Genomic DNA, 26191 nt, shown 5'->3' with positions numbered 1-26191 from the left:
TAGTGTTTAAGACATTTGTTGATAAAACAGTACCATTGATAAGACAAAGAAATAACTGGGAGGCATTTCGATAAATCGGAAGAACCAAGTGGCTACTGATCTTTTACTGAATAACATTATTTCTTCTCATCAAGTATAAATTGATACAATTTTAAGTTCCTTTGGCTTTTACAAAATGTGTAGTAATTTTTTAAAACTGGAATAAAAGGATAAAGATTTTTGGTCTCCCTGGGAGTCTAGTTTTTTTGCCTTGCTAGATAATTGAGGAGTATAATTATAATATGTTAAATTTTAATTGTTACATCATATTGGATGAGATTTTTGGTGGCAGAGGTCCCAAATCCTGAAAATAAATTTGAATTATAACCATCATTACCATCTTTCTGCTGTTAAAGACAAGTAATAAATGTTGATAATCTCTACGCTTAACCGGAATGAATTCTTTATCCAATTTGTTCTTGAAATCTAATGTATGAAGTATCTTCTCATGCCCTCTCCAAAGTATCCTTTAAGCTTAAACTTCCTTTCCCTCTGTGTTTCTCTCCCCCTTTGGAACATTAGGAGAAATAAATTGTCAATACGTGGAAAAAGTGAAACAGTAAATGAATAATTCAGTTCAGTTTCAGTAGAAATCTGTCATTATTATGAAGATTCAGTGCATGATAACTATTTTTAAATGAACCATCTCTGGCCCCTTAAAGAGAAGTGGCCACTGGAGAAAATAGAAATGAATTTTAGATGAAGTTATCTTGCAATATCTATTCAAATACCCACCTATCCACCTCTCCTCCATTTTATACACACACACACACACACTTACTTTGCTCTAAGAATTCAGTGTAATTCAGAAAAGGTAACTTTTCTGGAAAACTCTATTTTCCTTAGTTCTCTATGTGTTAATCCTTAGGCAGCTGTGTGCTGCAGGCAACATCCTCTGCTGCTCTTCTGCGGCCATTTCCCAGGCCCCCGTGTTACTTATTGTATTCATAATATGCTTCCGAAGTGTTAATGCCAATAACTCAAACATACTTTTAGTGTATGGTACCCACTGCACACACTCTGATTAAAAGACTGTGCTTATGGTATACCCAAGGCTTTTGCTAATGTCATTTTTCTACAATGTCAGAGGGCCAGAGTTTTGTTCTTGACCTGGCGGCTCCATGTCTTTGAATATTCCTGTCCAAGTTCAATGGAATTAATGAAAGTTTAATAATTCTTCTTCTTTTATGAGTTCTATTACAAGGAAAACATAAGTTAAGTTACAGAAACAAAACTATGGTACTAAATGCCATCTGTAAATAACAAAGTCATTGGGAGTGTTGCATAGTTTTTTGGTTGTTGTTTTTTTTTTTTTTTTCTCGGCACATATTTCTTTGTTAGTTCAAAAACTTAACCAGGTGTTCCTGAACTCTGTTCCAAAGAGATATGTTAATTTCACATATGTGTTTAGGATATCAACAATTTTTGTGGTCCTGGTAATTCTTGGTTTTAGTTGAAAAAAAACAGAAGAGATACTTGTCTTCCATGGAATATTTACTTCTGCTTTCTAAAATGAGGGATAAGATTATCTAAATAATGCTACTCGCACTATTCCCAGAAAAAGAAAATTAAGTATCTTTATTTTCAAAATTTATTAAATGGGCAAGGATGCTAGTTTCCTTTACCTCCCAAATGACTTTTAAGTGGAAAGTGATTATCCTCATATGATTTTGTCCTTTGATTTCTGCGTTAGGTCCTGTGATAATGGTCACTGTATATTGAATGGAGCACACGGTGCATCTTCAGAGATGAAGAAATCCAACATCCCTGAGTTAGGCATATATTTAAAGGGTATGTACAGAATACATTGTCCTTTGTGATCTGCGTCTTAATGGTCAGAATTTAAAGGCAAAATTCCATGCCATTGTTGTGCTGAAAATACATTAAGGTTTTGTGTTGTCCTCTAGGAGATGTTTTTGGTTCAGCCTCTGACCCAGTGCCATCACCACCTGCCAGGCCTCCACCTCGGGACAGTCCAAAGCATGGTTCTTCACTCACCAGGACGCCCTCTGATTATGACCTTCTCATCCCTCCATTAGGTTGAAACCTTTAAAAAAATTTTAAGCAAACCACCCCTGCCTCTTCTCTCAATATCAAAATTATCAGAATTCAGGGTTCAGTGTAGTGCAGACTCACTGGGTTGTGAAATGAGTTCTCCAGGTGACAGTGGCTCCCAGGTGCATAGGACCATTACTCTATTTAGATGGTTAAAGGAATAGTGCAAATAGCTGGCCATTAGATAGGCATTTATCAAGTCTCCTGCATACCGAATGTAGTCTTAAAGCACACGAGAGCATTGTTCATCTCCCTAGGCCCTTGTCTTCTAATAGTTTGAAATGATGATTTGAAGTGTTAATTGAGATTTTCTTGAACTATAATAATTCTTAAGAAATGAGAACTTTTCCTTTGGCATGAAATGACCCAGGTCCACTTACACTGATTAAATTATGAAAAATGATATATTTGCATGTAGAGAACTGAGAAGAAATTCTGTTTTATTCTAACCATTACAACTGTGACATTCAGAAAATTGGTTTGTTTCAAAGTACAATATGCAGAAACATCTAAATTTGTGTTTGTGTGTACACGTGTGAAGGTGCGCATGAGTGTGTATGTAATGTTGAAATTGGCTGTGTCACTATAAATTTCATGAATTCTAATTAGGAAGCTTCTCACCTTGTTTTTATAGGAAGACAGAATCTACACACACCTTAAGGCTTCACAATAACAAGTAACCCTAACATAAAATAATGTAATATGAAGGTCCGTTGATAAACTGTTCTGAATTGATATTAAGCTACCAGAAAAATGGAATGAATCTTGTTGTTTTCTCACAAATACCATGGATTGGTGTTTAGAATTACACAGTTGCCGTGTCTTTCGCTCCCGTACTCTTTTCTTTGTAGTTCAGGACTGTATTCTCACCGACATTAATTACAAAGCCCTCCTAACTTTCTTAGCGCTAGTCTTTTTTTCCCATCCTCTTACTGCTGAATACCAGTTCTTCATATATCACCTGGAACTTTCCATGGTTATGTAAAGCATCTGGATGCTTGCGTATGGTTAACTATGGAACTATGGAACTGAATTTTTGTTAATATAAATTTAAATCACTATATGCAGATGTGTGGCTACTTAATTGAACAATGCAGGTAGGTGTTCCAGCCTACCTTTATAACTCAGCCTTCCTCTAGATCTGCTTGGGTGCGCCTCCTTCTTTTTTTTTTTTTTTTTGAGACAAAATCTCACTTTGTTGCCCATGGTAGAGTGCTATGTTGTCATAGCTCTCAGCAACCTCAAACTCTTGAAGCGATTCTCTTGCCTCAGCCTCCCAAGTAGTTGGGGGATAAAGGCACCTGCCTTGACACCCGGCTATTTTTAGAGATGTCTTGCTCTAGCTTAGACTGGTCTCGAACCTGTGAGCTCAGGCAATCTACCTGTCTCGGCCTCCCAGAGTGCTGGGATTACAGGCGTGAGCCACCACGCCAAGCACATCTCTCTCACTCTTGGTTCATACTGTCTTTTTGCTCAGAAGACCCCATCCTTGATATCAGGACTTCCTGTCCTCCAGCACTCCTCTGAATGCTGTTTGTCTACATTTCCCTTCCCTCTTCCAGTGCATATAATTGTTTTATGAGACCAATCAAACCTCTCGCCTGTTTCTCATACCTGTTTGTGGACTTTCTCAGCTCCTTTCATGAAATCTAAAACCCTTGAGTCAGGGCTTTATAATTTTGATCTTCATATCAGGCGTGAGCCTGGCAGGTGCCTGATACTTAAGGGCTAAAATAGGATTTTAATAAATATGAGAATATAGCAGATAGCTATGTTATTGAATCTTCAAATATTTTAAATTCAAAAAATATTATAATGATGAGAGAAAATATTCTGCATTTTTGGCAAGCAAGCTCAGTAAATGGTAAAACCATTTTTCTTTAATATACCTCTATGTTGGTCATTAAATTTAAATATATACGAATTTTTATTATTAGAATATGAAGGTATTTATATATTGCCTGCCTTATTCACAAATATTTGAGATAACTTACAAAGATACATGCACTACATCTTATTTATTTTTAAATCAAGGTAAAGAGGAGGGGGGGAAATAAAATAAAATAAAATAAATCAAGGTAAAAAATATGAGTAGAATAGTAGGTGTGACTTATAAAAGTAAGTCAACATGAAAGCATGCTGTAATATTCTACAGTTTGTGTGAAAACGTAAATAGCTTTTGGAACCACAAAAGGATGGTCTGTATTTAACTGTTCTTTAGCAATACCAAGTAAGTAGAAAAAATGCCATATTCTTCTCATCTAGATGCATTCTCCATATATTTCGACAATAAATCAAATATATGGAATGTTGGTTTAAATGAATTAAAATCCAGTAGAATAAACTATATGGGATAATTTAAACTGGTGACATTAAATTAGATATACGTGGTGTGATATTCTCAGTAGAGTTGCAAATTCTTTGAGTTACACAGAAAATTGTGCTTTGATCTTGTGACTGATAACAATCTTTATTCCAACTTTCAGTGTCTAATCTTATAAAGGTTGCAAGTGAACCATGAGTTGTTTCATAACCGGTAGTGCTTCTCTTTATAAAAGGCCTAGGAGATAGAAAAAGTTTGCATTGGAGTGTTTGCACGTCTGTGTACGTTTCTCTCCCGCCCCTCCCATAAAATAACTACATCCAGTTATTAAAGTCCGTGAACTGCTGGATAGACCCTACAAGTGAAGTTCTTTATAACCAGCAAGACAAAGTCAGTCATTACTTTTGCTTGGTCCTGTGTTTTTTGATTAATGAAGTTCCACTGCTGATACCAACTTTTCTTTAAATGCAGGTGAAGATGCCTTTGATGCCCTCCCCCCGTCCCTCCCGCCTCCCCCACCTGCGCGCCATAGTCTTATCGAGCATTCAAAGCCTCCTGGCTCCAGTAGCCGACCATCTTCAGGACAGGACCTTTTTCTTCTTCCTTCAGGTAGGAGAGAAAAGCCAAAGAAAACTATTCACTTAAAGCAAAAATATTCCTAAGAATATAATTAAAAAAAAAAAAAGGAGCTATTCATTAGCTTTCTTCCTTCCTAGCAGAACAATCACTGGGTGGTGAGAGTAGCAGTTGGTGGGTTTGTTTGTCAGTTACTGGTTTAATTCAGAAGGAATTCAAAGAGAGTGACAGCAGTAAGGAATCATAGAATTTAGAAATGATGCTGTAGAAGAGACCAGCCAGTCCCCATAACACCCTTCTGTTCCAAAAGGAACAGAACCCGAAAAGCTAAGTGATTAGGTAAATAGTACGGGGTCAGAATTTAGACTCTCTGTCCACTGTTCCCAAGGCAATGTCTCATTTCTTAAAAATGAGGGTTAAATATTTTGTCAGACACATTAGTGTCTCAATTTTATTCAAAACACGAATTTTTTGACAATTTATATTGTTATCACACAAATTTTTCTGAAATATCTGCATGTTACTGTCACTATTTTTATTTCTAATGCCTCAGTATGTCTATATGCTGACAAATGGGTCTTCAAGGAAAAACTAATATAAAATAATTTTTATACTAATATCCTTTTAAATATCAGAAGAGAGAAATAAAAATAAAAATGAAGAAATTTAATAAACTTAATAGTTAGAAAGCAAGAAAAAGAAAACAAATTCATTTGTGTGCACTTGGCTGATATTAACAGTTACAGTTCCGAATAGTAATACTATACTCTGAATCATTTGCCACTGGGACTCGGTTTGGTAAAGGATAGGATAAAGATTTTTTAAATAGTTTCTTTACATTTCTATATGAGATAAATTGGGAAAGCCTTAAAAAGTGCTCAGTCATTTGGCCGCCTGTATGTCTCAGTGAACACATAGAAATCTGAACATTATTATTTGCCTCAATTAATGATTAGTCACCTTGAGTGCTCATCAGTTTGTTTCTGTTTTCACTCGATTTGAAACTTTTGAAAGTTTGAGGAGATTTAATACGACATGGTTATGGACGTATAACTTGAAATACACAGATTTACTTTCTGAAAGTGGTTTATTTATTTTTTAAGAATAATTTCCAGTTTACTTTTTTAATCAGTAAATATTGGTCGAGCCATCCACTGTTTCCCTCCGTTAGTTTCTCTTCCCTGGATGCTTACAGTCAAGGGGCACGTGTCGTAACCCCTTAGGACCCAAGCAGAAAAATGGCTAACTACTTAGCTTTATCCATGTAGCTACATGTAAGTGCAGTTGCATTTTGCTACTTTATTCATTTACATTTGCTTAATTATTTGTTTTATACATGAACTACAATTAACATGAATTTTTAAAAAATGAATCATTCTAAATCTTAGTTACTTAAACTTGTGTGTAGTTTCTAGCCAGATTTCTACAATGTACCTATCACCACCATATATATATATATGACTTAAGCCCCAGTAGATAAAGCCTCAATGTTGTAAGTTTTTTATAAAATGAAGTCAAATTTTCCAAGCGCTAGCAGAAAACACTTACACAAATACATACTTTTACCTGTTTTTAATAGAATTTATTATGAAATCTTTTAGTTGTTTATCATAAGTATATTATTCATTGTGCTTTGTGTAAAAATCTTTCTACAAAAGATCTCTCAAGATTAACTGGCCAAAGAAATTATTCCTTCAAAATGAAAATTCTCCCTTTTATTGGGTATAATCAGAGTTGTGTAAACCACTTTATTTCATTTATAGGTTGGCTTGTTTTTGCGTTTGCTTGGCTGCCAGGGAACTCAACAACAGTTACCCTTAACCTAGAGTGTATGTTATCACATCATAATAATACTATAGAGCATAAGAATTTCTTTTGGGGCGGCGCCTGTGGTTCAGTGAGTAGGGCACCGGCCCCATATGCCGAGGGTGGCGGGTTCAAACCCAGCCCCGGCCAAACTGCAACAAAAAAATAGCCGGGCGTTGTGGCGGGCGCGTGTAGTCCCCGCTGCTCGGGAGGCTGAGGCAAGAGATTCGCGTAAGCCCAGGAGTCAGAGGTTGCTGTGAGCTGTGTGATGCCATGGCACTCTACCCGAGGGCGGTACAGTGAGACTCTGTCTCTACACAAAAAAAAAAAAAAGAATTTCTTTTGGCTTATAAATAAGCATTTGAGTATCATTTTGCGAAGTGTGTAATACTTTTTACTCTGGAGAGAAATGTAATGGAAGATGTGTGACAGCGGTTCTTCATCCTTAGAACTTTATGGATGGATGTGTTATAAATGCTAAAGATTAATTTTGTACTTTTAGAGCCATAAAAGGTAAACAGAGGAGACTGCTCAATTTAAACAAACTTTGGGAGCATTTCACTGCTACTTTTTCACTCTTCAATCTGTGAAATCTTGGTCCAGTGCAATGATAAATCTTTTCTAAAAATGATTGACATTTAGTTTCCTTGAGGAAATAATTACACCTAATTAAAGACAAATAATAGGTGTGTTAGAAAAGGAGGTTATATCCTCTCGTTTTAAATACATGATCAAATCTATTTCTCTTTATTGGCATCAGTGTCCTGCACAGTTGAGTTGTTTTCAGCTTTGCAGTCTTGTAGCTCACTGCCTTCTCTGTGGTAGCGACAGCCACACAGCAGTGTTCTGTGCTTCTGCACAGCAGCCTCAGGACTCCTGTCGGATCAAGGGAGTGAGCCAAGCAAGGGCACAGCTCTGGTTCTTCTTTTTATCTGCTTTCTATTATAGGCTTTCATGCAAGATTTTGTTTGGCTAAGTAGTCATGTCTACTGCTGTACAGGAGCCATCTATTTTGAGCAGGCCAATCATATCTTAACAAAACCTGGTGTCTTCAACAAAAGCTTTCTACTTTTCTGTCTCCAAACGCAAGGCTACTGCTAACGTATATGTGCTTTTTTTCTCCAAATTAGAAAAAAGTGCATCCTTTGTTCTAGCAGATTGAAATAGGCACCCCTCCCTTCACTTCGTGCCAAGACTAATGCCGGAGGAACAAAGCAAAGGCGGTATTTAAGTCCTGCTCGTAGCCATAACTGAGTGTCTTTGCTCAGTGCACAAAATTCAACAGCATTTTTGGCAGCCCTGACATCACCTTTTCTTCACTTTTTTTCTAACCTGGAATCTCTTTTGAAGTGCTTATCCAATCTTAAAGTCACAATTCAACTCTGAAAGGTAGCAAAATTAACTTTATTAAAGATGAATGGAAGTTTTACTCTTGGATTCAGCAATGTAATTGCATAAGTAAAATATGAAGAAAGTATGCATCATTAGCCAGTAACTAAAAAGGTTTTAGGGGTTTTGTTGACTGAAACACTTTGTCATGGTGTGGCTACCAAGGAAGCTCATGCTGGTTGGGGCTTGCACAGAATTCAAAACAGAAAAGGAGTGAAGTCCTCCAGGGTGCTCAGCCTTCACTGAGACCACTGTGTTCAGGTGTTGAAGGATTAAAGGGCTAGAACAAACCATAGTCTCTGGATTAGCAGGATCAGCAACTCCTGGGGATTTGCTTTAAAATGAAAATTCAGCTATGATTTAATAAAAAAAAAGAAAGAAAAAAGAAAAACAACTCAAAAAAATAATAAAATGAAAATTCAGGACTTACTAAATCCGAAACTCTGGAGTAGCACCCAGTGACCACAAGCCTTCTTGGTGATTTTGATACAGGTTTAAGTTTGAGAAGCACTGGGCTCAGGGATTATCAAAGAAGTACAGCCAGTATGGAGAAGGAAATTTGTAGCACCCCAGATCTACTGCAGTGCATTAAACAAACCAAGGATGTGTAGCCTGGAGAGGAGACCTTGAACATACATTCGAGGTGCCTTTGATTACAGTATTTGTGAAAGAAGGATTCTATTTCTTCCAAGTCACTTCAAAGGTAGAAGACGAGTGAGAAAAATTGAAAATGACAATTTCATTCATGCTACTATGAAGAAGTTCCCTAAATTATTAATCCTTATTCTACCTCAAGGAACAGAGGCTTCTTTAACATTGGAAGATTTTAATCAGTGACCAGATCACTGTATCTTTAAGATTTTATGAACTTAAGTTAAAGAGTGTAAGCAGCAAATAGGGAAGAACTTTCTTTCCCCTACGTGGTACTCCAGGCCCCTTCTAGCAATTAGACGTTGCATTGATGTACTGTCTTAAATTTTAGGGGATAAACGATCAATTTCCAAGGTGGTTCATGTATGCTCTCAGAGGGAGTGGGCCACTTTTTTAATTGTTTAATTTTATTTGCCTTTTTCTACACTTGAGAAAGAATATAGAAGTATTTCAGATAGTGGGAAACAAAAGAAGAAACATACTATAGCACTGTCTCTAAAAGATAACCATTGATAAGTGTCCTTTCTTTTTAGTCTACAAATATGTAAATTCCTATTTGTGTAAAATTCCTTTCACGTATATGCTATTTATAACCTTTCTCACTTAATATGTCTGAGCGTTAGTCATGCTGTTAAATATTCTTATACAGCATTATTTTGATTGATGTACCTATTTTCATTTCTTTTCTAGCCAGTAGACCCTTTCCTCCCAGTCTATGCTTCGTTTTTATAACCTCTAAAATAAGTATCAAATTTTCAATTTTACATTACCATACTGTAAATTAGAGGAGGCAGTACTTTACTTTTTAGAACAGATTAATCCCAGTGTGTATATTCTTTAATTTCTCAAACATTTATTACTGTATAAATGATATATTGGCTCATTTCAATCGTATGTTTTAATGCTAAATGTGCATATAAAATTGTGCTTTCATTAGGTTTTGAAAAATTTATTTTAGAAAAGCTTTATTGCTTTTCAAAATTTTCTTATCAGGAGATGGTTGGTAATCATTGCATTCTGCATAGTAATTGTGCTATGTGTATGTCCTTCCCTCTGAAGCATGGATACCTCCAGCCTTTTGACTTGCTACAGAAAGTCCAGTCCCTATACCTGACCAACAGCAAAATTAGCGTGAAACAAGATGGCACATGATAGTGATTCAGAATAGAACTATAGATAGATATTTTTGCTATTTAGGGTAATATGTTGGTATATCTAGTGACTTTCTGAGTGTAATACTTTAATGCAGCACTCAGTGGGATATTTTATCCATCTATTTATGGTTTTCAAATATATTCAGAATTTACTTTTTAGCTTTAAATAAATGGATGATTAGAAATAGTGTATTTCTGACAAACCTATAACTTACTCCCCAAAGAAATAAACAAGTGTATACATTGTAAAAGAAAATCTTTCCTTTCACTGAATGTTATATTGGGATCATTTGGAGTGCACAGAAACCTAAAGTAAGTTTTATCAACTAGAGTGAAATCAGAATCTTTGGAAAATTGCAAAATTTGGAAGTTACAATATTGGTTCCTTAGGTTTCTCTAACAAACCAAAAGGTCAACATTTGATGCATGGAATGTGATTTGTCTCCTCATTCCTTCAGCAATATATCAGCAATATTAATGAGTCTGTACCATTGACTTTTCAAACACTGAGAGCTCAAAAATCTTAAGAATTATTTTAATCTTGAAATTTATGAAAGCAAGTTATGGAGCCTTACCTTAGTCAAAAGTCCCAGCAAATAATTATTGTACTCCATAAATGGGGAAAAGTAAATAATTAAAGGTTTTGAATTGTCTTATCAAAATCTTGTCAAAAATTAATATAAAAATAGACAATTTTTAAACATGTATTTTTTCTTAAATAATTAAACTCTTGTGTATTGTTGATGTCAAACTCAAATGGAAGTTCAAACAATGAAATAAAATCAGATCACCTTTAATATATACAATTTTTGCATTGTGTTAACAATTCAAGAGTCACTGATTTTGAATTTATGAACAATTTGAATCTATGTAGATTTATTTTTGGTAGTTATAAGTAAGTATTTTTCAAATGCAGCTATTTTCCAAGTAGTGTGTTAGGTGCTGTATTTGAGTTAAGAGACGTAATTAAAGCATAATGAATGAGACAGGATCTCTGCCCTCAGAAGAGTTTGATGGTACCTTCAGAAATAAGAGAAGGTAATAAGAGCAGAAAACATGAGTGTGAGATGAAAGTGATAGGTGTGTACGTTATTAGTGAACCAAAGATGTGGAAGTAAGGTTCATCTACTTAGGAAAGGAATCAGTTATTAAGAATTTCAACCCGTATACCACTCATTTTACATCAGTTGAGTTTATAGTCTTCGTGATTCAGTATTACACACACTGATAAAAATCTTTTTCTCTTTAGATCCAGTTACAAGTAGCAAAATAACTTTTAATTTTTTCAGCAATTTATATTTAAATGCCCCCTCTCTGACTATTAAGGTAATAAAAAAAATCGTATTTTCCTGTCTATTTGAACCTTAATGTTAGTAATGGCAAAATTTTTTAACAATTGAATTTACTATTTAGTGAGCCAGGTAATAATTACTTTTATCATAGAATGCTCAATATAGTGCTATTAATAGAAGCACCTTGCATGCGCGGAAGATAGAACCTATACTATTTAATCTTCAGATACCAGATTTCACGTTTGTTTTACAGATTTGTCTGTCTAATACTTAGAGAAATTAAGTGATTTAATAATATTCTTATGGATAAAATCTGCCCCCCCCCCTTTTCTTTGCTTTTACTTTAGAACAGTTTCTATTCATTGTACAGGATGGATTGGGACAGAAAATAAAATCTAGAAGCTATTTTTACCATTAGCAATCTTACTAAATAAATGATCTGAAAAATAAAAGTAAAAAGTCAACAGTTATTATTACCTACAAATAAATGAGAAGAGCATATTTGAGCAAATAATGAATTAATTAGAAAATACAGTGATTAGAAAACAGGGGTGGGGCCTTGGTGTGTGCCACACCTTCTGGGGGCAAGACATGATTGCAAGAGGGACTTCACCTAACAAATGCAATCAGTGTAACCTGGCTTATTGTACCCTCAATGAATCCCCAACAATAAAAAAAAAGAAAGAAAACAGTTACTATAAATCCTGAATTTAGTTTTCATATATTTTAAAGCTATAATCTTTATTAAACAATTATAGAATTATTTTCTCCAGCCAATCCACATAGATCATCCTTTTTTCCCCTCCTTTTTATTTTAGGTTGGTATGAGGGTACATTATTTGTTATTTATAAGGTCAAGTTCAAAGTCCAAGATGTAGTTCATCGTTTTAATTCAAAAATCCTTTTTGTTTTTAAGATCCCTTTTTTGATCCAGCAAGTGTCCAAGTTCCTTTGCCTCCTGCTAGGAGATTACCGGGTGAAAATGTCAAATCCAACAGAACATCCCAGGACTATGAACAGCTTCCTTCATCTTCAGGTGAGTTGGCTAATAATAGTAATACTAACACACTGTGGTTGTACGGTGCTTTTCACTTGTCAGACCACCTCCTGACTCGTTATATAATTCAGTGATCATTACCTGCTCCAGTTATTTTTATCATCTTTGCATTTTGCTTATAAAGTCATATTCGGACACAAAGGCCTGTAATACTGGCTCATGGAAAAGAAAAAAAATCAATATTATCTTTGATCAATTAGTAAAGCCACATTTTTTTGATGCAAAATTCATTCATTCTTTTGCTTTCCTTTTGCCATATCAAGTTTGAGAAATCTCTTTGTACATTGAAATGCTATTTTCTCTTACTTCTCCATTAAGTAGAAATCTCATTAGGGTTCATACTTGCACCAAACTAGTGATTTTCACAGCTTATTCAGGGCTACTGTGCAGGGCTCCACTGCCCGCCATCATGCAGAAGGATGTACCAGTTTAGTAAGGAAGTCACATTCATGACCATTGAAAAGGACAGGCTGCCTCTGCTCTCCTTGGATTTTTCAAGAAGCCTTCCCTGACCACTGTTCAAAGGAGGCCCCATCTTCAGCAGTCACTTCCTTTCCTCTTTTGCTTTATTTTTCTTCATGGCACCTGTCACTGCCCAAAACGTATTAGTCGTTTGTTTTCTTGATGGTTGCTTATCTGTCTGTTTCCTTTGGTAGAGTATTTACACTTTGAAGATGAGTGTTGGTTCACTACTTATCTTTTTCAGTTTAGGCTGCTACAACAGGATACGATAGGATGGATTAAAAACAAACATTTATTTCTCACAGCTGGAGGCTAAGAAGTCCAAGATTAAGGTGCCAGCATTCAGTGTCTGCTGAGGCCCCTTCTTCGGGCAGGCACATTGATGGCTGCCTTCACACTGTGTCCTTACACGGCAAGGGAGTGCTTTGGGATCTTTTATAAGGTGCTGATCCCTTTAGTGAGGACTTGACTTAATCACCTCTCAGAGGCCTGCAAATACCATTACTGTGGAGACTCGGTTTTAATAGGGGGCAGGCAGGAACATTTAGTCCGTACCATTGCTGTATCCTAAGTGTCCAGGAGGGTGCCCAGCACATGTTTATTGGATGCATAGAAAGATAAATGAGTGTGTGGATAGAGATGTGGGTAGCAGGAAGGGAGGAGGAGCAGCTGATACCTCTGTTTATCCCAATGTATATATGATATGAGCAATATTTTTGTCTTATTTATAAACAAAAGCTTTTTCTATATGGATTTTTGTGTTATTTGAAGATTTTTATTTTATGCTTTTTATCTCAAGCCTCAGTGCACATAAGACTTAATTAATAGTAATAGCCATACATTCTATAACTTTTAAAGACAATTAAGGGGTGTTTTGAGAATTATCTTTTTTTTATTTTATCTTTAACTTTTTATTACAGAGATTTTCAAACATACACAAAAGTCCAGAGAATGTTATAATGAATGCTCATGACCTATTACCTGACTTCAACATTTTTCAATTTCCTGCCATTCTTTTTTTTTTTTTTTTTTTTTTTATTGTTGGGGATTCATTGAGGGTACAATAAGCCAGTTACACTGATTGCAATTGTTAGGTAAAGTCCCTCTTGCAATCATGTCTTGCCCCCATAAAGTGTGACACACACCAAGGCCCCACCCTCCTCCCTCCATCCCTCTTTTTGCTTCCCCCACCATAAACTTAATTGTCATTAATTGTCCTCATATCAAGATTGAGTACATAGGATTCATGCTTCTCCATTTTTGTGATGCTTTACTAAGAATAATGTCTTCCACTTCCATCCAGGTTAATACGAAGGATGTAAAGTCTCCATTTTTTTTAATAGCTGAATAGTATTCCATGGTATACATATACCACAGCTTGTTAATCCATTCCTGGGTTGGTGGGCATTTAGGCTGTTTCCACATTTTGGCAATGGTAAATTGAGCTGCCATAAACAGTCTAGTACAAGTGTCCTTATGATAAAAGGATTTTTTTCCTTCTGGGTAGATGCCCAGTAATGGGATTGCAGGATCGAATGGGAGGTCTAGGTTGAGTGCTTTGAGGTTTCTCCATACTTCCTTCCAGAAAGGTTGTACTAGTTTGCAGTCCCACCAGCAGTGTAAAAGTGTTCCCTTCTCTCCACATCCACGCCAGCATCTGCAGTTTTGAGATTTTGTGATGTGGGCCATTCTCACTGGGGTTAGATGATATCTCAGGGTTGTTTTGATTTGCATTTCTCTAATATATAGAGATGATGAACATTTTTTCATATGTTTGTTAGCCATTCGTCTGTCATCTTTAGAGAAAGTTCTATTCATGTCTCTTGCCCATTGATATAAGGGATTGTTGGCTTTTTTCATGTGGATTAATTTGAGTTCTCTATAGATCCTGGTTATCAAGCTTTTGTCTGATTGAAAATATGCAAATATCCTTTCCCATTGTGTAGGTTGTCTCTTTGCTTTGGTTATTGTGTCCTTAGCTGTACAGAAGCTTTTCAGTTTAATGAAGTCCCATTTGTTTATTTTTGTTGTTGTTGCAATTGCCATGGCAGTCTTCTTCATGAAGTCTTCCCCCAGGCCAATATCTTCCAGTGTTTTTCCTATGCTTTCTTGGAGGATTTTTATTGTTTCATGCCTTAAATTTAAGTCCTTTATCCATCTTGAATCAATTTTTGTGAGTGGGGAAAGGTGTGGGTCCAGTTTCAGTCTTTTACATGTAGACATCCAGTTCTCCCAACACCATTTATTGAATAGGGAGTCTTTCCCCCAAGGTAAGTTCTTGTTTGGTTTATCAAAGATTAGGTGGTTGTAAGATGTTAGTTTCATTTCTTGGTGTTCAGTTCGATTCCAAGTGTCTATGTCTCTGTTTTTGTGCCAGTACCATGCTGTCTTGACCACTATGGCTTTGTAGTACAGACTAAAATCTGGTATGCTGATGCCCCCAGCTTTATTTTTGTTACTAAGAACTGCCTTAGCTATACGGGGTTTTTTCCGGTTCCATACAAAATGCAGAATCATTTTTTCCAAATCTTGAAAGTACGATGTAGGTACTTTGATAGGAATGGCATTGAATAGGTAGATTGCTTTGGGAAGTATAGACATTTTAACAACGTTGATTCTTCCCATCCATGAGCATGGTATGTTCTTCCATTTGTTAATATCCTCTGCTATTTCCTTTCTGAGGAGTTCATAGTTTTCTTTATAGAGGTCCTTCACCTCCTTCGTTAGGTATATTCCTAGGTATTTCATTTTCTTTGAAACTATGGTGAAGGGAGTTGTGTCCTTAATTAGCTTCTCATCTTGACTGTTATTGGTGTATACAAAGGCTACTGACTTGTGGACATTGATTTTATATCCTGAAACATTACTGTATTTTTTGATGACTTCTAGGAGTCTTGTGGTTGAGTCTTTGGGGTTCTCTAAGTATAAGATCATGTCGTCAGCAAAGAGGGAGAGTTTGACCTCCTCTGCTCCCATTTGGATTCCCTTTATTTCCTTGTCTTGCCTAATTGTATTGGCTAGAACTTCCAGCACTACGTTGAATAGTAAAGGTGACAGAGGACAACCTTGTCTGGTTCCAGTTCTAAGAGGAAAAGCTTTCAGTTTTAGTCCATTCAGTAAAATATTAGCTGTGGATTTGTCATAGATAGCTTCAATCAGTTTTAGAAATGTGCCACCTATGCCTATACTCTTCAGAGTTCTAATTAGAAAAGGATGCTGGATTTTATCAAATGCTTTTTCTGCATCTATTGAGAGGATCATGTGATCTTTATTTTTGCCTCTGTTAATATGGTGGATAACGTTTATAGACTTGCGTATGTTAAACCAGCCTTGCATCCCTGGGATGAAGCCTACTTGATCATGATGAATGACTTTTTTGATGATAAGCTGTAATCTATTGGCTAGGATTTTGTTGAGAATTTTTGCGTCTATGTTCATGAGTGAGATTGGTCTGAAATTCTCCTTTTTGTTTGGGTCTTTTCCTGGTTTTGGTATCAGGGTGATGTTTGCTTCATAGAATGTGTTGGGGAAGATTCCTTCTTCCTCAGTTTTTTGGAATAATTTCTGCAGTACAGGGATAAGCTCTTCCTTGAAGGTTTGATAGAATTCTGGAGTGAAGCCATCTGGACCAGGGCATTTTTTAGTTGGAAGCTTTTTTATTGTTTCTTTGATCTCAGTGCTTGAAATTGGTCTGTTCAGGAGGTCTATTTCATCCTGGCTGAGTCTAGGGAGAGGGTGTGATTCCAAATATTGATCCATTTCCTTCACATTGTCAAATTTCTGGGCATAGAGTTTCTGGTAGTATTCAGAGATGATCTCTTGTATCTCTGTGGGATCAGTTGTTATTTCCCCTTTATCGTTTCTGATTGAGGTTATTAGAGATTTTACTTTTCTATTTCTAGTTAGTCTGGCTAATGGTTTATCTATTTTATTTATTTTTTCAAAAAACCAACTCCTTGTTTCATTAATTTTCTGAATGATTCTTTTGTTTTCAATTTCATTGATCTCTGATTTGATTTTGGATATTTCTTTTCTTCTACTGAGTTTAGGCTTAGATTGTTCTTCTTTTTCCAATTCCATAAGATCTCTTGTGAGATTGTTGATGTGCTCTCTTTCTGTTTTTCGAATGTAGGCATCTAAAGCGATGAATTTTCCTCTCAAAACTGCTTTTGCAGTATCCCACAGGTTTTGGTAGCTTGTGTCTTCATTGTTGTTATGCTCAAGGAAGTTAATGATTTCCTGTTTTATTTCTTCCTTCACCCATCTGTTATTCAACAGAAGATTGTTTAATTTCCATGCCTTTGGGTGGGCTTGAGCATTTTTGTTAGAGTTGAGTTCCACCTTTAGTGCCTTATGGTCTGAAAAGATACAAGGTAAAATTTCAATTCTTTTGATTCTGTTGATATTTGTTTTGTGTCCCAGGATATGATCAATTTTGGAGAATGTTCCATGGGGTGATGAGAAGAATGTATATTCTTTATCTTTGGGGTGGAGTGTTCTATATGCATCTATCAAGCATAGTTGTTCTAGGGTCTCATTTAAATCTCTTACATCTTTGTTTAATTTCTGTTTAGAGGATCTGTCCAGCTCTGTAAGAAGTGTGTTAAAGTCCCCTGTTATGATGGTATTATCAGATATCATATTGCTCAGACTGAGTAAGGTGTGCTTCAGGAATCTGGGAGCATTTAAATTGGGTGCATAAATATTTAGAATGGAAATGTCTTCTTGTTGTAATTTTCCCTTGACCAATATAAAGTGACCATCTTTGTCTTTTTTTACTTTAGTTGCTTTAAATCCACATGTATCTGAAAATAAGATTGCAACTCCTCTTTTCTTCTGAATTCCATTTGCCTGAAAAATTGTCTTCCAACCCTTGACTCGGAGCTTTAATTTGTCTTTTGAAGCCAGGTGTGTTTCTTGCAGACAGCAAATGGATGGCTTGTGTTTTTTAATCCAGTCAGCCAATCTATGTCTCTTCAGTGGGGAATTCAAGCCATTAACATTTATTGAGATAATTGATAAGTGTGGTAGTATTCTATTTGTCTTATTTGGTGAGAGTCCATTGCTTAGTTTTATCTTTTGCATCAGTGTGGAGGTTAGGTTTTGTCCTTTGATTTCTGAGTTCTTACTTTGCTGCTGATCCATTGTGGTGGTCAGTGTGCAGAACAGGTTGAAGTATTTTCTGTAGAGCTGGTCTTGTTGTGGCGAATTTCCTCAATGTTTGTATGTCCGTAAATGATTTGATTTCTCCGTCAATTTTGAAGTTTAGCTTAGCAGGGTACAGAATTCTGGGCTGAAAATTGTTCTGTTTAAGTAGATTAAAGGTAGATGACCATTGTCGTCTTGCTTGGAAAGTTTCATTAGAGAAGTCTGCGGTAACTCTGATGGATTTGCCCCTGTAGGTCAACTGGCGCTTACTCCTGGCAGCTTGCAGAATCTTTTCTTTTGTCTTGACTTTGGACAGGTTCATCACAATGTGTCTTTGAGAAGCTCGGTTAGAGTTGAGGCGACCTGGGGTCCGATATCCCTCTGAAAGCAGTGTGTTAGACTCTTTGGTGATGTTTGGGAAATTTTCTTTTATAATATTCTCTAGTATGGCTTCCATTCCTCTGGGGCATTCTTCTTCCCCTTCTGGAATTCCTATAACTCGTATGTTGGAACGCTTCATAAAGTCCCATAATTCTGACAGTGAACGTTCTGCTTTCTCTCTCTTCTTTTCTGCCTCTTTTACTGTCTGAGTTATCTCAAGAACTTTGTCTTCTACCTCTGAAATTCTTTCTTCTGCATGGTCTAACCTGTTGCTGATACTTTCCATTGTATCTTTAAGTTCCCTAATTGACTGTTTCAGTTCCTTCAGGTCTGCTATATCCTTTTTATATTCTTCATATCGTTCATCTCTTATTTGATTCTGTTTTTGGATTTCCTTTTGGTTATTTTCCACTTTATTAGCAATTTCCTTCATTGTTTCCATCATTTCTTTCATTGTTTTCAACATGTGTATTCTAAATTCCCTTTCTGTCATTCCTAACATTTCTATACTGGTGGAATCATCTGCAGTAGCTACCTCATGGTCCCTTGGTGGGGTTGTTCTAGACTGGTTCTTCATGTTGCCTGGAGTTTTCTGCTGATTCTTCCTCATAAGTGATTTCTTTTATCTGTTTCCTTGCCCTAATTTTCCTTTCACTTCCTCTTGCTCTTTAAGTTCTTGTGCCTGTGGAGTAAGGGTTACAGGACCAGAAGGGTGAGAAGGTTGAAGAGCAAAAAAAGGGGATGAAAGAAAGGAGGACCGAGTGATAAGAAAAAAAGAAAGATAGAGAAAGGAGAGGGGGTGGGTATAAGGAATATTGACAAAAAGAAGAGAGGCACAGAAAGAGGGAGACAGGGCAATATAGGTGTACAGTGGGGTACTTTGACACAACCTTAAAAAACCCCACCTTCTGGGGGTGCCCAAGTTGCGTGGTTCCCTTGAGGTCAGCAGCTCTTTGCTAACCTGATCTGACACAGTACCCCACCTCCACCAAGTAGAGAGGAAAGACAAAAATGCTATAAATCAAACCAAAAGAAGCAAACAGAAAACTTTACGGGGATAAAATTGGGTGAAAAACCAAATTATATCGGTAGAAACACTAGCAAAAATGAAGTTGAAGTTATTTAGAAAGGCAGCAATGGGAAATTATAATTAAACTAGGAAAATTGAGAAAGAAAAAGGGATCTGTGTGGAAAAGATTGAAATTAAAAAAAGAAAAGAACATCAGCAACGTCAAAATAAACAAACAAAAAAAAACAACCAAACCAAAAAAAAAAAAGGAAGAAAAAAATACACCGCCAAAATCAGAGCAGTTTGTATATGTTATTGAATATTGTCTGGGCAACACGTGGTCTTCTGGGGTATGAGATGTTAGTCACAGTTCTGATACGACTGGAGGCTGCTGATTTCTCAAACCCCAGCAGGTAGACACCCTAAATCTCTCTTCAGCCTACTTAAAAGGCACTTTGAACTTGTAAACTTGCTGAGCAGAAGCTTTCCCAGCTTTCTCACTGGAATCGCTGCTGAAGTGGCTATCCACTTACTCAGTGTGCCGAAACAGGTCTCACTCTGCCCCCGAGGGTCAGGGCTGCAAGGCGGCTCAGACCCCACCCTTAGGCTACTTGGTTGCTGGGTTACCAGCTCCCACCCGTTTCTAGCTCTGCGACCCTGAGGGCGGAGCTTGCCGGGGCAGATCACTGACAATGGATCCGTGTGACCCACCGCCAAACACTATTAGCTCCGTCTGGCTCAGCGGCTCAGACTGGGGCCCTAGACAATGGCCAAAGTTCTCCGCACTCCCGCTCAGGCCTTCCCCAAGGCAGTTCAACTCAGTGCCAAGTCCAAGGACATCAAAACAGTTCACAGGCAAGGCCTTTCTGGTTTGCAGTCTCGCTGCTACTGAACTTACAGTTGTGGGCGGGTTTAGACGGATTGAACACACGTGACCACTTGCCGGTTTTCCACTGTTTTAGTCCTCCTCTTGGGGTTCAGAAGTCTCTCGCTGACTCCTTGTATCTTCATAGGAGTGATGATAGGCAGTTCCCACCAGCCAGAGATGCCTGGAGTCCTATCTCCCCAGACTCATGGTGCCCAGATGCAAGGAAGCTGTTACTCGGCTGCCATCTTGCTCCGCCTCTCTCTGTTTTGAGAATTATCAACATGGTACTTTAAGTATGAGAAATATGGAAGTTATATAGTTCTATGGTTTTGTGATTTTTAACATTTACATGTAACTCAGGAAAGCACAGTTTAGAAACTCTTAACCTTTTCAAATTTTGGTCTGTGTTCTTTTTTTAGTTTGCTGCTAGTCATTGTAAGGTTTTAAATACATCCTATAGTTACAGTCAAAGAATTTGGTAGCAAAACATGAAAATCAAGAGAGACAATAGTTTGACAACCTCTATAATAAGGAAGCAAATTAAGGACATAGCATTAAAATAGAACTTTGAAAAAAGTACATGATTAATTTAAAATAATATATCCAGTACTATCAACTCTGGATTAAAAGAAACATACCAAAGTTATGGGAAGAATTGTCGCCAAAATCCACTGTTGTCACAGCTTCCTTCCAGTTTGCTTCCTATTATGTGGGTGTTGTAGAGTCCAGAGGAACATCCTTCACATAAATGATTTCAACTGGTATGAATTCTGATTAGCATTACACTAGAAATGTCAGGAAGAACTTAGAGTCACAAACCTTGCTGAAATATCCCCAAATAGCCATTTATTGGACACCTGAACTGGCTTTTACCTCAGTGATAAAATAGTCCACATTATTACTCTGAGGGCTGCAACTTGCTGTAACATCAAATATTTCAGCCTACTCCTTGAACTCTCTTTAAAAACACAAACCACAGAAGGTCCTTTCTTTGAATGGATGTTTGTTCAGATGCAGCTCCCAGGGCTGTCAGGCTGTCCGCTGGTTTATTTCATACCAGCCGACAGTGGACTTGCCTTGCATATCTTTCCATCAAAACTGGAGACAGGATGCTCTTGTGCCTTTAGGATTCCAATAGCCCTCATTTTGCACTAACAAATCTGTTTTTATTAAAGCCTTTTAAAGATGACTGCATGAGGATTCTGGTATGATTGCTTCATTTTATAAATTCAATTTTTATTATCCTTTATGGCCATCTAAATAATTGATAGTGATCTATTTTTTGAAATTATCTTTTATCTCTGTTTATAAATACTAGTTGTCTATTCTTTGATACTTTGGGGAAAAAAATAATAAATAGTCAATTGATGACTCCATACTGAATCTCAGAGTCAAAGCATTCTATAATAGACATAGTCTTATTTGACAATGTAAATGTTACTTTCTTTGCATTACTATTATTATTATTATTGCTTAATACTTCATTGCAGCAGTCGTCTGATTTCTTTCCTGAATGTATTTGTCTTCGTTCATTCTTTGCGAGGTTCATGTTTCTGGTTCCTATCATAAACATTGTTATTGTTGTTAAATTTTAAGCCTTTTTAATTTTGTGAAGGCAAAAAGTGGAAGACTAATGAACACATGTATATGTGAAAATCAAAAATAATAATAATAATTGATAGTGACTTATTTATGGAGAAGCTTTCTGTGAAAAGAGTATTTCTAAAGAATTCATAAATACAGTTTCATCGATTTGAAAATACCTTCCTTGTCCTCTTATACGAAAAGGGCGTCTGCATGTACGTGTATGTTGGTATATGCAAAGAGCCTTCCAAACATTCTATTCCTCTCAAAGAGAATATTTTATAATTTTCTTAAAGTTTTTTAAATGTAACAAGTGATACTTAATCAGATGAATATGTCATAAAATGTATAGTCAAAAATGAGAGGATTTTTATTAGCCTGCATTAAATTCACATATATCTATCTATGGGGCAAACATTTTTGCTAATAATCTGCTTATTTCTTTACATGGGTATATTACTTGCATGGAGCTCAGGTCTCTACTAGCTACGTGTGAGTTTTTACATATTTTCCACTTTGCTGTTCCCTTGTAAGAAACATTATGCTGTGGTTTAAATACCATTCTTGAACACTCTGTAATGGTTGTGCTGATGAAGTGAAGATTAGCTCTTAAGACTTTCCATATTCTTAGTATTTAGAAGGCAGTTTAAGGTAACACTTGAAAACAATGCTGAAATTTTAGAACAACTTACGTTAAATGTGATTATAGCTCGTGAAAGACATTGTTGCCAAATATGCGGGCAAAATAAAGGCAATCTCATTATGAAAAGAATTCATTCCTGCACTACTTTTCCTTTACTAACTTAAAGGAAAATTGGTGGAATGCTGAATGGATTTTATATAAGGACCAGTTGTTCTATAGTAATCCCCATAGAGATCTCAATTGGAAATTATGGCTTTGCTTTACAGATGGTTAGAATTCTATCGCAAATTATGTATTTTTAAGATTTTGTTTTGTGTTTCAACAAAGGACATTGCAGTGTTATTGAGTTTTACTATACTTTAACTACCTGCAGTGGTGCTTACATAAACCTTCCATTTTAAAGCCACAAAAACTGGGATCTTTTTTCTTTTAATACTAAAGTTTTTTAAAAGCCTGTTGGTGGATGTATTTAAAAACATGGTGTATGTAAAGACTGTTTACTTATTTGTAATGTAGCCTATTAAATCATGTCCTTCTATAAGTAGGTAATATTTTTATAGCAGCAATAATTCAATCATATGGTGTAAGTGAATTCCAGGATTAATCCAATTTATAGTAGAATAACAGTTACAATAATAACATGTTTGAAATTTCTATTCGTTTATCAGTTAAATTCACATTTTTCTTCTAATTTTCAGTTGATGTTATAGTTGAGAAAATCAGTAGTTTTAAGAGTTGATATATACCCTAACAATTACCACTAGTTTAGTAAACATTAGACATTATTTCTCACAAAATTTATGAACAATATTATTTTTATGTAATTACAATTATTTAAATTTGTTAAATACTTAACATAGGCTAGATTTTGTGCTAAGTATTTTACATATAGATGTTGATATATGTGTTTTTTATAAATAGGTAATATATGCTACATATTATATAGAATTATATTTAATAGTTAACATGCATAAAACATATAATGTATATTTTATGTTGCATATTTCTAATTATATCTATATATTGAATTTTTATAACTATATTGTTATGTAATATATGTATAATATAAAACAATGTTTCCTTACTATGTAATATAGGTAGAGATATAATTTTATTCCCTGCAGCCACTCTGAAATAGGTACTATTAATGTCAATTTGTAGAAGAAAGTAAGACATAGCGATTTAGCTGTTTACCCAAGGTGACACACCTAGTAAAGATCAATCTGGTAGGATTTAAATCAATTCTTTCTCAGTAAGCTATGCACATATTTTTTTTTATTTGTTAATAAAGTTTATGTTATTATATCCTCAGTAGCCAAGCCAAAATTAAGGTAGAAAAAAAATCACACGTGCATATTGCGATGATTGCTAAACTGTGTTTGGAGATGCTTGATGATAAAATCAAGATAATGGTGAAAGAATAGTCATAATGACAAAGGAACAGAGGTAATAGAAATAGTAAGATTATACTAGAGATTTCAAAACTGGAATTCTTATCATTTCTTATGCGACGCTAGGCAAGCCACTCCTCGCATGCTTCACATACTTTTCACGTTAGCAAAATCAAACTCTGGTTCTGAATCTTGGATTCTTGAGCAACTGAGGTCTATAAAACCAGCAGAGGGGATCTGAGGCTATATGTTGGTAGTGGTTATGGCAACTTTTCTGATTATGAAAGTAGTACGTGTGCATTGGAAAATATAATGGAACTACAGAGTTAGCCTGAAAAAGAAATCACTTAGAACTGTATCATCGATAAGGAACAAGATTTGAATACTTCCTTCTAATTTTTTGTCTGTGCACATTTTCACATGGTTAAGGTCATATCATGTATGTCAATTCGGTTTCAGTTGCATTTAGTGTAGTGTAATAAGTATCTTAGTACAATATTTTTTAATGTCATTTCAAAGTATCATATGATAGTCCTTCATATTTATGTGCTTGCTGTCAAACACTAGTTTAGTATTTGAAATCTAACAGAAACTTTATGTGCAAGAAGATTGGTGTGATAATTGTTGCTAACATAACTTAATATAACAAATAGAAAATGGAGAAGTGTATTCATCAATATAACAGCATTTTGTCCCTCCAAAATAAAGACAACCTCTCTCCCGAACTTTAGGTGCTGAGGGAAGTAACATGAGAGAAGTTGGTGGTATTTCTATACTATCAGCTCCTATAGATGTAGGTTATGTAGACACCCAACAGTGTGTCTCAATTGTTTTTTGTTGTTGTTGTTGTTGTTTTTACTTATAGTCTGCTAAAGGGCATTTTTGGACATTTGTTTTTTTCTTGTTTGCTTCCTGTTCCCTGTAGCAACGAAAGTTTAATACTGCAGATATGTTTTATATCTCTATGTACTATTTCTCATAGGAGGGCCACGAACCATTGTATTAATAGCATCTAAGATGATTATTTTTCACCACACAATAATCAGTCCCCCTTTGCCCCACGGAGTGCAATATTGCCCCTGACTAGAATGTCTAACATAAAGTAGTCACTCTAGGGACTATTCCAACCAAAGTTTTATCCAACGAACTCTTGTGCCATCCAGGATTTGCTTTTCTTTTATATGCTTAGAAAATGAACATTAAATCAGGAGTTACTCCTGAAACGTACTTCTCAAATCTTTCCTGAAGAAGGTTAATCCTAAACAACACTGGGACTGGTGGGTTAGCTAGTCCACATGCCGGAAATTGATTTAAGATCTGTTCTATCTCAAAATTTCATGCAAACTTTACATTTCACTCCTTTGTGTATCTGTATTCATTTCAATACTTAAAAATACTAATATCATTGCTTCTTGGCCCTTTGGCTAAGATTAAGTGTGGTAAAAATTTTAATGTCCTCACATTCTTGAGTAAAATTGGTACCTGGGTGTATGCATGACCTTAACCTATAGTCTCACATGTTCCTACACTTAATTTTGATAACTGTTGCAGATTGCAAGAGGGACTTTACCTAACAGTGTAACCTGGCTTATTGTACCCTCAATGAATCCCCAACAATAAAAAAACAAAAAACAAAAAGGAAAGAAAACAAAGAATGATTACCCTTTGAAAATTAAAAAATAATAATAATACATAGGATTACAAAGCAAACCAATTATATTGAAATCTAATCATCAAATATATATACAGGGTGGCCATAAGTGGCCATTATGGAGACTTGGGGATGTGCGGCCTTTGTTACCGTGTGAAATAGCAGCCCTCAGGGCAGATCTGATAGCCACCTAAATTTGGAAATGGAGGTGAGAGCACACACCTGGGATACCCACACAACAGAATATGATCGTGATTTCTTTTGGCCATAACGTGTCTGACACTACTGTGGATTGTTGCTTGTGTTCATATTTGAAGGAAAGACTAAATTTGAGTTAGAAGTTAGTGAAAATAAAAATGTCATTCTCCCCCCTCCCCCCGCAAAAAAAAATACCATGAGCATGGACAGCAGCACTAGAACAAACATATCTTCTTCCAAAATAACTGTTTTTAAGGAAGATGTTTACTAAGTACAAAAATTCCTACCAGGTTGATAAAGTCTGTGGTCACCCCAGTGCCAAAACTATAAAGGCTGGTTCCACCCTCAGTGCCATGGATTCCTTCAATGCCCTGCACTTTCTAATGTGCTGAAAAGGGAATGAAAATGAAAACCTGGTGTGTCCTACTTTTAGATATTGTGAAAAGAACAAGTGAAGGAAGTGACGCCCCTGAGCTTTGGGAAAAGACAGAAAGAAAGAGGAATCAGTTATAAG

General features: G+C 35.9%; 1 protein-coding gene across 6 annotated transcripts in view; it reads left to right on the top strand.

The window, feature by feature from the left end:
• Nucleotides 1-26191, top strand: part of CBLB (Cbl proto-oncogene B) — a 213759-nt gene that overhangs the window by 182214 nt on the left and 5354 nt on the right. For 4 of the 6 annotated variants that reach the window (XM_053565169.1, XM_053565172.1, XM_053565168.1 and 1 more), the window contains 4 exons: nucleotides 1733-1830; nucleotides 1947-2078; nucleotides 4889-5026; nucleotides 12202-12321. In XM_053565169.1, coding sequence (XP_053421144.1) covers nucleotides 1733-1830; nucleotides 1947-2078; nucleotides 4889-5026; nucleotides 12202-12321 — 488 coding nt within the window. The remainder of the gene's footprint in view (nucleotides 1-1732; nucleotides 1831-1946; nucleotides 2079-4888; nucleotides 5027-12201; nucleotides 12322-26191) is intronic. The other 2 variants (XM_053565173.1, XM_053565171.1) reach the window with 1 other exon arrangement.

Source organism: Nycticebus coucang, chromosome 16 (assembly GCF_027406575.1).
Source record: "Nycticebus coucang isolate mNycCou1 chromosome 16, mNycCou1.pri, whole genome shotgun sequence".
Lineage (NCBI taxonomy): Eukaryota > Metazoa > Chordata > Mammalia > Primates > Lorisidae > Nycticebus > Nycticebus coucang.
This window is presented reverse-complemented; position numbering and strand designations above follow the sequence as displayed.